Below are 13,635 nucleotides of genomic sequence, written 5' to 3'. Positions count from 1 at the left end.
CATAAATGCTGGGAAGTATTATACAGTCGGATGCTTTCTCGAAGCCAAATCACGCTCAAGCTTTCAGACAAATTAGGCTTTGAACTCTTAAGTCCCTGGAGTAGCTGAGCCATTACACAAATAACACACAAAGAAATAAAGACAAAGATCTTTTTTTTTATTAAAACATTGCTCCTGAAAAGAAAAACAAATGACTACAAAGTGGCTGTTTTCAGTATGAATTGTAATACCAAGACATACAAGGTGATCACAGGCAGACAAAATTCATGTAGCGACTGCCATCACTGACAAAAACGTAAAGATGGGACAGAATACGACCAAACGCTTGATTTAAATCAAGACAAAACATTATTTATCAGCAGTGATTTATTGTCATTAGTGTTCTCTCTCAGAAACACCTGTCCTGTTTGATCAAGTAAATGCAGAAAAAAAAGCAAAACTTACATTCAGATAAAACATGAGCACCTGTTTTTTGAGATCTTGCCACTCCAGAGCCGAATTAAACGTGACACCAAAGAACAAGGCAAGTCCAACCGCCCTCCTAGTCAGTTTTAACAGTGAGCAAACGAATACTTCTAATAGACAACAAAATGGTGAACAAGCTGAATCACATTTCTGTTAAAGAAAGCAATGCAGAGTAGTAAAGTAAATCACCAAGAGTAAGGTTCAGGCTAAAGACACGATGGCAAAGCAGTCATAATGCGGCTGTAATTAAGTACCGCAGACATCGTTTCAGTCAAAATCACTAATAAATTCTGTTGATGTTCCCGATTAAAAGGTATGTGATTATTCTATCAAACCTACCTTGGAAATGCTTTGACTTGAGATGTTCCATTATTTTTTAAATTGATCTCACAAAACCATGAAATTATGATAAAATAAGCTTAAAGGTCCTGTGTGTGGGATTTATGGGGATCTATGGGGAAAAGATAATTCATAATTGTGATTTCATTGGTGTACTATCACCTGAAACTGAGAATCACTTTGTTTTTATTTCTTTAGAATGAGCGGAGAGCGCCGTGTTTCTACAGTAGCCTAGAACGGACAAACCAAGCACTGGCTCTGGAGAGGGCTTTTTTAACATTTTTCACAGCCACAAAGTTTCTCCAACATGCTTCGATGCTAGCTTGAGGTTACTGGTTACAGTCAATGCAAGAGGCCACTAAACCCTACACACTGGACCATTAATATATATGAAGAAACATGGAATACAAAAAAAAAAAAGTTAAAATGTTCAATAACACGTAGACATTGACATTTTTTCAAGATAATACAGGCTGTAACTCGGCCACTGAGACATCAAGCCTGTATTATAATCCTTTTCACTCCAAAATATAATCCTTATCACCTACTTAACTGTTGCATCATAGTCTCCAATATTTAAAAACAGAATGCCCAAAAACAAATTCAATCTCACTTATTCAGGGAAATGGTGCATTTCTTTTTTTGTTTTTATTGTTATTATTATTTTTACGCATTTGGCACAAAAACAAAATATTCCCTGGTTCTCTAAAAACCTGGTTTTCTACATTTCAGACATGGGTTGAAAAAACGATAATGCTGTGAACATAAGAAAACAAGTACACCCAAAGATAAGAGGCTGTTATTTGAGAAGAGTGACTCCTTTGTTCATTTCAAAACTACTGATCCTCACATGTAGTGACCACTGGTCTACATTTAGCCCATGAGACATGGATATTAGAGGTGTGGAAGACAGGTTACAGATTACCGGCTTTCAAATACAAAACATAAACAAATCAACTCTACAAACTAGAACCATTTATCAGTCAGTCGTTCAGAACAGGCAACACAGATGAAAGGAACATGTGTGGATATATCAAATCTATATTATTTACAACCAAATCTAAAATTGTTTACTGATAAATCTTCTACAAAAATTGCATAACAGTGTCTTTCCTTAACATGACAAACGTCTTTAATATGCATACTCTGCATACTTTTACACCACTTCTCAGCAAACAAAATGAGTCCTTTCACTGATAAATACCCCCTCCCTCCCACGAAACAAAAAAAAAAACATCAAAAACTCAAAGCCCATGCTGCAGCCTCCCAGTGATATGTCTGTGGAGAAACCTACCTGATTTATCACTCCATGGAAGGGGTCTTTTGAGATTTGCCTCCTTAAGGCACAACCTCGCTGTCTCCTGTTAAGTTTCTGAGCTGCACTACCTGAAAACAACTGGATCTTGGCAGTGACAGTCCAAACACAAGACACCAAAAGGTGCTGTTCAAGTGATCACCCAAAAAAAGTTTATCCTCAATGTTCAGTTAAGATAGAAAGCTTGGGATCAGAAAAATGTTCCACCTTGAAGCTGTGAGCAAATCAAACAATTATGTCAGAGAGTTTGAGATCATATCCAGCAGTAGGACACTAAGTTAAACATATTGTAACTTAATATATGAATGAGTGTTTGCAACAGGAGTGGCCGTCCTTGCCTTTAGCCCCCTCATGGGCTGTCAGAAGCCTCCTCTGCCTTCCCTGAGTCCTCTCCTTTCTTGTGTTTCCGAGCATGTTTGTATTTGTCCACATATGCCTTGACCAGATTGCCCACCTTCACTGGGTTGATCTCTCCGCTCTTGCTGTGGCAAACCTGACAATGAGGAACACAAGAAAATCATATTTATGTGAGAAATGCCTGCGTTTCTTGCCCAGTGGCAAACCTTCCAGTATCTTGGCAAACGTTTTAACCCACCTTCTGGACGGCTTTGCGTAGAATCTCTTTGTATTCATCCTTGTTGATGTCTCTATTCTGGTAGAAAGGCTTGATGGCTAGCTTCACCTCCTCTATAGCTCTCTCCTGCATGTGGAGCTTCTTCAGGTACTGTTGGAAGAAGTTAAACATCATAAAACTCACAACAAAAGACAAAAGAGACTATTTGAGATATTTAGTTCAAAGCTTAAACATTCAAAAGCGAGACTCACCTTGTCTTTCCTCGACAGATCCCCTTCATCTCCCTCTGCTTGTCCAGCGGTTGATAAACCGTCAGTAAGTGAACCATCAGATGTAGAGGAGCGACCGAGCGAACCACCAGCACCTTTTTTGGAAGGGTCACACACAGCTCCAATGGTGTCCTGTGAAAAGTCAAGTTACTGTACATCAAAAACTGAAAGATGAAACTAAGTCTAAAACAATTACAGGAAAAGATCAGGTAAGGATCACCTATTAAGTATTAAGGGCTGTTATGTGTCTTAGACAGACTTACATAATATGTCTATGTCCATAGATATTAAAGTGACGAGGGCTTAATTTGGAAAATGTGACTACATTAGATGTGCAGACAGACAAACTGACTGACTAACAGTTTTCATTTCCCCAGTAAAGCTTTACTTTCATTTATTCTGAAAATGCTTCAGTATCAGTTTCTGTTTGAGCCACGTGACTTTATCGATGCAAAACAACTGCTTCTTTTAGATAAACGCTGCCACCCTCTGGTCATTTCATCACATTGCACATACGATGTTCCTCTACAAATACTCGATGCTGGCAGTATTAGGTTATCTCTGCAGTGACAAATGACTCTGTTGTACCTGACTAGATGTCTGGGCTGTCGAAGACGGTCTGCGAGCTCCTTCCTGCTTCAGCTTCAATTTATACAGAGCCAGCTCTGTTTGAGAAAGAATTCAGAAAACATTTGACAGTAAAACATCTGTGACCACGATCTATTGAAGTTGTGTGAGCAGCCAATTAAATCTGGTGTAGAGCCATTTAGCAGCAACACTTACTGCTTGCCGATTTCTCTGGTTGAGGCCCCTCAGGCTCCTGGATGTTCCAGGTAACCCTCTTCACCGGAGTCTTGGATTTGGCTCCAGCTACAGTCGATTCATTTTTCCCCTCATCTACATCTTTCTCCTGTTTGACAGATGTCTGACTGATTCCCTCTGTGTGCTCAGACTTCACATAGTCCAGGTTGTCTAGCATCATATCAACATTAAAATCATCATCAGAGTCTGAGAGTACCTGAACCTCCTGCTTTACAGGGACAGTCGACCCAACGGTGTTTGGTTGTTCAGGGGAGGCCAATGACACTGGGTGAGACTGAGACACTGTGTCCTCCAGGCTGTCTTCTGTAATAGATGTGGCCAGTGTAGAAAATGAGGTGACAGAGGGGGACAGAGACACTTCTGGGGAACTTGGCTCAGTTTTAATTATGGGCATTTCACAAGTCTCAGTCTTGATATTCTTAAAAGGCTCCGTCTTGATACTTTTACAAGGCTCCGTCTTGATGGGGTCTTCTTCATTTCCCTCCTCATCTATGCCTTTGACTACCATTGAAGCAGGAACGTCAGTTTCTTCTTTCTTAATTGGTTTAGTAAAAGGCAAATCTTCAAACATATCATAAGATGCTTGTTTTTCTTTCTTAATTTCTTTTTCAACCTTAATCTCTTTTGCCTTTCCTGCTATTGTGGCCTGGCTATCTGTGCTGACATCTTTGCATTCCTTTTCAATTTTAGAGGCGGTGGGAAAGGACGGAGTCTCCTGTTTATTCACAGGAGCAACTTTTTCCTCTTTGATGGAGCTTCGGGCGATATATTTCTCTTTTTTCTTGTCCTGCAACCGTTTGGTGTCTTTCGAGGGTGTAACACAGGAGCCCGAAGTTTTCTGTGAACTCCTGGATGATGATCCTTCTTCTTTCCGTCTCTCTCTCGAGCTGGATCTAGACCTGTGCCTCCTCTTGTCTTTTGGGCGAGCCGTCACCTTGTCTCTGGAGGGGGGAGGTGATTGTTGCGGTCGTGTGCGGTCTTTTCTCCTATCCCTGGATCTGGATCTGGACCGTGATTTCGACCGTGATTTTGAGCAAGACCGACCACGTTTGCGGTCTTTTGATCTAGCTCTGGATCTGGATGTGGATCTGGATCTGGAACGCGACTTTGACTGAGATTTTGAGCGAGACCGACCACGTCTCTTGTCCTTTGAGACCCGCCTTCTGTCAGAGTCTCTTTCTCTGCCATCACTTCTCTCCTTGATCCGTTGTTTATCCTTGTTCCTCTGTGAACGCTCCCTGCTGCTAGAGCTGGAACCAGACCTGAAATCAGTAATGACAGAAAAAACCTTAACTGAAGAGAACTTCAATAAAAAAGGTCAAAATGTCAAACAGACAGTTACTAAATAATTGATATTAGACAATTACAATTACCTTGATCGCCTCCTGTCTTTGGATCGTGATCTGGACCGCCGTCTCTTTCTGCGGTTCCTGTCAGGTGAATTGGACTTTGAGCTTTCTGAGGTTGAGCGTGCCCTCCTTCTCCTCTCTTTGGACCTTGACCGCCTTGAACTCCTTTCTCCACCCACTTTCTTTTCTTTCTGCCTGCCTCCCTGACCTGAGGCGTGATGGTCTCCCTTCCTGCCTCTGTCTGTCTCCGGACTGCTAGAGCGTCGCTCCTTCGTAGCTTGGAAGACTTTTTTCTTATGGGCTAAATCTCCTGAAGGGAACTTGGAGCAGGATTTGGAATCCGATTTAGTTTCTGCCTTTACGATCTTCTTGGTGGAGGCAGAGCTGGATGAGGAGGAGTTGTTCTTACAGTTTGGAGGAGCACTGCTGGGGCCAGCACTCTGCTCACTCTCCTCTTCTTGAGTCTCTCTCTCAGTCTTTACAAGATCCAGGCTGTGATGAACAGGTAGTGTGGTGTCTGCTGATTTCAACCTTTTCATGTTGTCCTGAAACCCTTCAGCTTCCCCTGCATCATCTAACCCTGACTCTTTCTTAACTTTAGTGTTAGTTAATTCTGTTTGCTTCTTGGTCTGAGTGTTGATCAGTCTTGATTCTTTTTCAACCTTGACACATTGCTCTAAACACTTGACCTCGTGTGATATGGTTTCCTGAGCACTCGAACTGCTTGGTTCATCGTCTGAGATCTCAATCACCTGTATTTCAGTTTTAACATGAGCCAGGCCCTTCCCCTCGTGTGTGGTGTGTCGGGAGCTACCACCCAGGCTCGTGCTCTCAGCTTCATCGTCTGAGCCGCTTGAGTCTGACAAAGTGGGATTAAAGGGATCGTAGATATTATTACTGTCTTGTTCCTTACTGCCCGTTGTACGTGATGCCAGGAGCATCTGTTTATCCCTGCGCAGCTGTCTCCTTTTTGCTTCATCTTCCTTTTCTCTCCAGGGGTCCCGCACACTGCCTCCACTGGCAGAGGGTGATGTGACGCTTAGCCGCCTTGAATTCCAGGAGTTCCCGCTGGAGTTAATGCGAAAACTCACTGACGATGAAGACGAGGAGGATGAGGAATAACGAGGGTGGCTGCCAGGAGAGCCAGCGGAGGAGGAAGAAGAGGAGAATGAGTTGGAGAAGGTTGATGACGAGCCTGCTCCATCAGGCCTCGACCTTTGGCCCTGACCGTCAGCCCTGCCCTTCTGCTGGTCTACACTTTGCTGCCTTCCCTTGTCCCCAGCAAGGCTGTTCATGCCAGTTTCTGGCATGCCATAACCATTACTACTGCTGGTAGAGTTACTGCTACTTCCCCTACTACTGCTATAACTGTCATTTGTGTTACCACTGCTCTCCCTTTTTATTTTTGGTATCCTTGGAAGCACTGACACGCCTTCCCACATGGGCTTTAAAGGTGCTTTTTTAGATTCGGATGGGGATATTCCCTTGCTCTTGGAGCTGGAGTCAATGGTGAGATCAATGGACGAGGACGAGCTGGGTACTCCAACTCCATTGGTCCCCCTGTGACTAGGAGGGTGGGGGGGTCTGCCTGGACGAGGTGGCTGCAAACTCGGATGACCTCGGGGTGGTAAATCCGAATGGGGAGATGGTCGGATGTGGGTGGGTAGGCGAGAAGAGCTCTGGGATAAAGGTCTGTTCGTGGAGCTATGGGAGGATCCTGGAAAGTCTCCGTTGTAGTGGGGAGACAGAGAGCGGTCTCTTTGGGTGGGTGACATCACTTGGTCGATCTGGGTGCAGGCATCTACTGAGCTACTGCTTGTGCTGCAACCTGGCTTCGATGCGGATGGCATTACTGTAACAAAGGAAGAAAAGTATGAACACATATAAAGAATGGATTAGGGAGTCTTTCTTCCTTTTGTTTTACTTTGCAGATTACATTGACTTACACATTGTACACTGTTATTATTCTTGATAAAAGAGTGCTGGGAAAAAACAGGAAATGGGAAATGGTGACAGGAACATCCTCAGTCAGTCACAATCAGCTGAGAATGAGTGAGGAATGACTCACTGCCAGTTTAAAGTTTGATATTCACCAGCTGGACACACACTTTGTTTTACATTAAGTTGAAGTTCATTAGAAGTTGTTTGATATACAACAGGTGGACTTAATATAAATGGCTCTCTTTTGATAGCCTCAATTACTTTCATGAGAGATAAGATGAAGTCCATATTCTCGTCCCGTCTGCCTTTAGACTGTTTCGACTTTTGTCGGTACCACATACACTTACTTGGCTTTGTAGCTTTAAGGGAACCATCTCGATTGATAACGACATCAGAGCTGTCCATCAAGAGCATGCTCTGTCCAGATAAGATGCTGCCCAGCAGGTCAGGCACAGGAGCCGCCTCCACAACACCCCCTGATTGGGGGATATCCATACCCCTCCTGGTAAAGCACAACAAACTCTTGGTTACCATCTTGATCGCAAAGCCTGAGACACCTACAACATCTCACAATTAAAATGTGGTACACATATCAGCAAATATATTAGCAAATATGATGTACATTAGTAAGGTTTGGAGCTGCTGTTCAACCATTTTTTTTTATTTTTTAATCTGCTCATCAGTTTAATTTCTCAGCAAACATTTTATTTGACCAAGAAAAGAAAAACCAAGATATGTCGAAAGCAACAACCGATTTAGGCATTTCATTTGTCACAATAATGATACTCTCCAACATGCCATGAAAATGTTAACTGTTCACAACTGCTGTCACCTTTGACCTGCTGGGATTAGCTGATGACTGGGTCAACTAGAACAGATGACGTTTCAAAACTCTGTGTTCTTAAACTGTGCTGTCGTAAAAGCTTGGTCATTTTAGGGAATGATTAGCAGAATCAAAAAGCATGTCACTAAGTTAGCTATAAATATGGACGAGATCCAAGTCAGAACCTTGTCTGGATAACCAACCGTGTACACCGTGGCAAATAGGGGACGTTACCTTGAAAGGCTTGCGGTGAAGGGTCGAGCTACAGGCTGGTGAGAGCGAAGAGCAGAGCGAGAGATCCCTCTTCTCTTGGCCTCCAGCAGTGATGTAACGCGGGCCTGCTGCTCTTCCTCCTCTCTGATTAAATCAATATCATAAAACACAATATGCTCAGATATATGAAAAGACATATACACAGTGGAAAACACTGTACATGTGTGAAAGAAATCAGCTGCGTGGGAGCATTTTATATCCTCAGATAATAAGACAAATAGCTTGGCACAAAGTTACTGTAACAAGGAGTTGGGACCACTAGACCAGTAGGTGACTGATATCTATGCAGTCCCTACAGATTATACGATATCAGAAACACCAACAAATATCTCAAGTCTGTGAAATGGAGTTCTGATCAGCCCTACAAAATGAACAAGTCTACGTACCGATCATCAAATGGATCCAGGTCAAATGGATCTCCATAGATAGACAGGGATGCAGCACCTATGTCAGCACGCATGCCGCTTAGCGTGTGCTCCGACGGCCGGTATACTGTAGGAAGTGAAGAGCTCTTCTTGTCCTTTACGATTCCGAGATTGTTAGCAATACGGCCTCGAGCAGTGGCTGTCTTTTTCAACATCTAGAGGAAAAACACAGGTATAGGGTTTATCTAGAGAGAAAAGCTTCTTATGTCTACACAAGAAATTAAATATTCATGTACTCACATTAAAGGTTAGATACATCTAGTGAAAGGTTTAAAACAAAATCACTTAAATCTCAAGACTGACATTGATGACACACTCACCAGCTTTCTTTTGGATTTAGTCCTCCTCACTCTCCGTCTCCTCCTCCTGAATCCTGTACTACCTACGTTTCCCTTTGTACCCACAGCAGAAGATGTCTTCCTTTTGACCTTTCTGCGCTTTCCTGTTCAATCAGAAAATGTGTCTGTCATTAAAAAAATAGCCCTTTTTCATAGCCATCCTATGCTTTTCCTTCAACTACATCTGTTTGTGTGTGCTAGTGATTATGTTAACCCTATCTAAAAAAATGTTATGTATTTTGATGTCTGTGTTTACTCACCAGTCTTTCGCCTGCGGCGAGATGGGGCACGAGGTGTGAAGTCTCGTATATACACAGACGTGTTGAGCCCAGCCACCACAGCATTAATAGTGTCATCAAGCCAAGTTGACTGAATCATATACGTGGGAGCCAACTAGTAAGAAAAGGTTTGCATTACTCCACTGGTTCGCTTTCACAAATCCTTATTGTCTGAACACACATCCCAAACACATGCATCGCTCCTTAACACACACGTTTCAATTACCAATCAAATACAACAAATGTCAGTAACACATGCCATCATTTCTGCTGTCAGCAATACTCAAGTACGTTACCCAAATACACAATTTAGTGAGTCAGTAAAACTATTTAGCACAACAACAAACATTGTTCAACATCAAGCCTCACATATAAGCTGTGGAAGTGGGTTAGAAAATAAGCCAAGACTGAAGCATCACGCCTCATGCCAAACCTGCGACGTGCGTGCCTGTGTGATGCGATGTCGGTTGACATTAGCTCGAACCCTCTCGCTCTGCTGAGTGCGGGCGATAGCTCTGGTGGGACCTGCAGCGTGGGGCTGGGAGCGACTGGTGGCAGGACGGGCAGTAGAAGGTAGGCTCTCTGTATCACTGACTTCTTCAGCTGAACCCCCTGAGTCAAAAGATTTATGACTTGTGAGAAGATGCGAATGAGCGCTGTAATGACTGAAGCTACACAGTTTTTCTATGAATTTGTTTATCTTTAAATAATCTTTTGATAAAAGTGAACTACATGCATATAGAGCAATTCAGGAAAGAAGATAGAAGAAAGGGTATACCATAGCAATATTTCAACAATTCACTTAAATGTGTAAAATACTGTATATTACACAATATTCAGATTTAGAATGGAATAGAAAATACACTATTGTCTGACTTTTGCTTTGTCTTTGCTTGCATGTTCAGAAAGTTTAAGAATTAAGGACTACCAAGTCCAAAATGTTGTTTGAGCATTTATGAATTCAACAAGGTAGATAACGTAAAGTCTTACTTGAGTGACGGTTGTTGGCTACACACTCAGGGCAGAACCATTCCTCTACAGGAACAGAGTCAAGAGGTGGCGTGAGACACTCCATGTGATACCTGTGGAATAAAAAAACAACACATTTCTGTAATGATAAAAAAATCCGGATCAGGTTTGAAGGCTTTAAAAAAGGCAAAAACAGACTTTTCAGCACACTAACAGCAGGGACACACTGGAGGCGGAAGCGTTGCCAAGCCCGGAGAAGCGCTGCCACGCTTCCTCTGGCAGTCATGCTAACCTAATGGGTTGTTCACACAGACTGCACTGCGGAGCACCGCAGCCGCTCACGATCAGCCGCGATTGTTTTGGCATCTGTTCTATTTTCTATATGAGCAGCCAGGAAAAATGTGCTTATGTTGTGAACAACCAGGCTACTGTTGACGAGTGAAATGATCATTTGCGGCTCTTCCGCCTCCTCTTTTTCCCTGGCATAAGAAAGGGTAATTTGGTACAATAATATCTATCTCACCCCGCATCACAGCCATCACAGAGCAAGAGGCGGTCCTCACGGTCACTGCCCCCACACACCTCACAGTTGGTCTGCTCCAGGTCCAAATCGACTCTTTCCTCTTGACCTTCCTTCACAGGCTTTTGCACTGTGATCTAAATGAAGAAGTAATCACATAAATCTCACATGAGCGATGAGTCAATCAATCAAGTTTAAAAAGTGATACATTTATGTTATTAAGTTATGCTACCAAAGACTGAGGACACTCACCATTTTCTTCACTTTGCCTCCAAAACATTTCCTTAGGTATATGCTGTTGAAGGCAATACGGTCTACAGGACACGAGTTCGCATTCTAAGTAGTGGAGAAAAAAAACCTTCTCACATACACCGATAATCAAATGACATAAGGTGCTCTATTCTTGGGCTAAGAAAACATGAAGTTAGACCCACCTTGGCCCATTCAAGGATGCAGTCGAGACAGAAGTAGTGCTCACAGCTCTCTGGTGTTGCAACCGGCTGGCTGTTGAATGAGTTGAGGCAGATGGGACACTTGTCTGCGTCCTCATCCGAGCTCATCCCTTCAAGGTCCGCAGAGGCCCCCCCAAAAGCTCCACCCTCGGCCTTAGCATCTTCCTCCTCTTCCTCATCTGATAAAAATGATTAAACACCATGAGGCAACAGTGAATCACAGAAGCTTATTCTTCCTCTTTCAACTCTACAGAAAACAAATGCTCGCTAAGTTATAAAAATTCCAGTTGTGTGTAGGCTGAATGAATCAGGAGATAATAATGTGTTTTTGTTATTACATAAATCTTAATCAGAGAATCAAGTTGAGCAAAGATGATTATATGATAATCTAGTAATAAAAACAAACAAACAAAAAGCAGAACACCATGACCGTCTTTGACAACAATATAACAATAGTCACTCCTACCATCCTCCTCTTCTTCTTCCTCCTCCTCATCATCCTCCTCCTCCTCATTATCCTCTCCATCTAGGTGGTCCTCCTCTTCGTCCTGACCACTGTCAGATTCTCCCTCCTCAGACTCCTCTTCAGCATTGTCTGAGTCATCTTTAAAAAAAAACATAAAAACACACACAAATGCATGAGGTTTTTAAAGCTTTGAGGTTTTATTGATATTGTACTGAATGCAATTTGTGAATAGAAGTCACTCATTTATTCATCAGCTCATGATACATAAGCAACTTGTTAAACAAGCTACCTGAGATGGCCCACAGTGCAGCCCTTTTCCCTTTGCTGTGGGCTGTGTTGCGGTTGATCAGCTCATCCTGGCTGTCCTCGTCATCCATGGCTGACCATCAGAAGATCGGCTGAACAAATTCTCTGACAGCTTCTCTCTGAAACGATCCTCAGAAGACAACAGTTGCACATAGTGTTTAGATAATAGTGTCTAGATGTTACTTGTGTATACATCTTGGTATCATGACATTGGGTCTGACTGAATGTCATTAAGTGCATTGACATGTAAGCTAATCCACTTACTGTGTCAAGGGCAGGGGATGAAGGAGAAATTTTGAACCAACTTTATGGAAGTTGATGTTATTCCTGAGTCCTTAAGCAGAAAAGGAAAATGATCATCAAGCATGTGCTCTTGTTTTTGTGCAGCAGTAATCCCTTCAGAGTAAAGAGACATCGAGCAGGCAAGATCTTCTTACAACCCGCGAGTGACATTTGAAACTATATCACAGCAGTTTTAATGGACCGAAACTTGTAAATGACTTTTATTGTGAGCTGACAAAGGGGAAAGATTGAGTAACCCTGGCTAGCTAGCCAGCTGCAGCCTGCAGACAATGCTAACGCTACATTTGTAAACAAAGAAGAAAACAGGGCACCAAACAGAGCTCTCCTTCTGTGTCTCACGTGAAATATACATGCAGCATAAACGTAGATACAAAGATTTTAGATGAATGCACTGTCAAGAATATGGGACTAGCCTGTAACGCTTTTCTTGGTGGACAAACGACGCTAGCTCGTAACATTAGCTTCAGTGTAGCGTGTTCGCTAGCCTCGTTGCAGCTAAATTTAGCTAACGTCAACTACAAGCTCCTTCGGACTCTATATTGAAATACACCCAGCGTGGAGCAACGTACACGAGCTCCCTATTCAAACCTCTTTAATACAATGTCACATTCTTGCATTTAAGGGTTATTTCAAACCTACCCTATCAAAAAGTGGGAGGTATGTTCGGGTGATTTGAAGTCTCCACGGTTGTTGATGGACACCGCCGGCTGGCTGTGGACGGAAATGGCCGAGTGCACTCTGACGAGCGCGACTCTTAAAGAGACAGTACCCGTTTGTTTGACATCACGATACACAGCGCACGTGAGTCTGGGTACAGTGTTTACAGTGAGGGGATGTAACTGAGTACTTTTACTTGAGTACAATGCTGAGGTGCTTGTACTTGAGTATTTCCTTTGTCTGCTACTTTATACTTCCACTCTACTAAATTTTATAGGCAAATACTGGACTTTTTACCCCACTGCATATTTTTGATAACTTTGTTTACTAGTTATTTTGTTGATTGCATTCTGCACCACATTTTTTAATTAGTTAATTGTATCTGCAATCATCTTTTAAAAAAAAACAAAAAAAAAAACAAACACTGATTCTGATAATCCCAAAAAAAATAAAACATAAAAAAAATGCTGCATATTGGATCGGATAATCTGCCAGGCCAGTGATCGGTCGACCCTGAAATACACACATGTAAACATATGGGAAATTTACTTTTACCTGTACTTTTGATACATAAGTACATTTCAGCTGCAGCTCAAGCTCTAACAAGAACCAAAGAAGTAGATCCCATCACTCCAGTTCTTAGATCTTTACGCTGGCTTCCTGTCTGTCAAAGGTCCACTGAATGGTTTCGGGCCAAAATACATGATCATGATCTGCTGCTACGTTATGAACCATCCAGACGTCTGAGGTC

General features: G+C 42.5%; 1 protein-coding gene across 3 annotated transcripts; it reads right to left on the bottom strand.

The window, feature by feature from the left end:
• Positions 1-136: 136 nt before the first annotated feature.
• Positions 137-12,944, bottom strand: phrf1 (PHD and ring finger domains 1). 3 transcript variants are annotated; one of them, XM_084363695.1, is made up of 21 exons: positions 12,867-12,944; positions 12,189-12,258; positions 11,908-12,054; positions 11,619-11,756; positions 11,135-11,331; positions 10,953-11,036; positions 10,704-10,837; positions 10,202-10,293; positions 9,645-9,823; positions 9,194-9,326; positions 8,916-9,037; positions 8,557-8,750; positions 8,132-8,254; positions 7,422-7,576; positions 5,158-6,985; positions 3,746-5,046; positions 3,551-3,627; positions 2,945-3,094; positions 2,715-2,843; positions 2,458-2,612; positions 137-2,333 (listed from the first exon to the last, which is right to left on the bottom strand). In XM_084363695.1, the coding sequence occupies exons 3-20, from the start codon at positions 11,993-11,995 to the stop codon at positions 2,469-2,471; spliced, it is 5,268 nt and encodes a 1,755-aa protein (XP_084219821.1). In that variant the 5' UTR covers positions 11,996-12,054; positions 12,189-12,258; positions 12,867-12,944; the 3' UTR covers positions 137-2,333; positions 2,458-2,468. The 3 variants fall into 3 exon arrangements, with proteins under 3 accessions (XP_084219821.1, XP_084219819.1, XP_084219820.1); XM_084363693.1 differs by having other exon boundaries at positions 137-2,612; XM_084363694.1 differs by having other exon boundaries at positions 137-2,612; positions 11,908-12,043.
• Between the last annotated feature and the right edge of the window lie 691 nt (positions 12,945-13,635).

This window comes from Pagrus pagrus, assembly GCF_965226575.1.
Source record: "Pagrus pagrus genome assembly, chromosome: 10".
Lineage (NCBI taxonomy): Eukaryota > Metazoa > Chordata > Actinopteri > Spariformes > Sparidae > Pagrus > Pagrus pagrus.
This window is presented reverse-complemented; position numbering and strand designations above follow the sequence as displayed.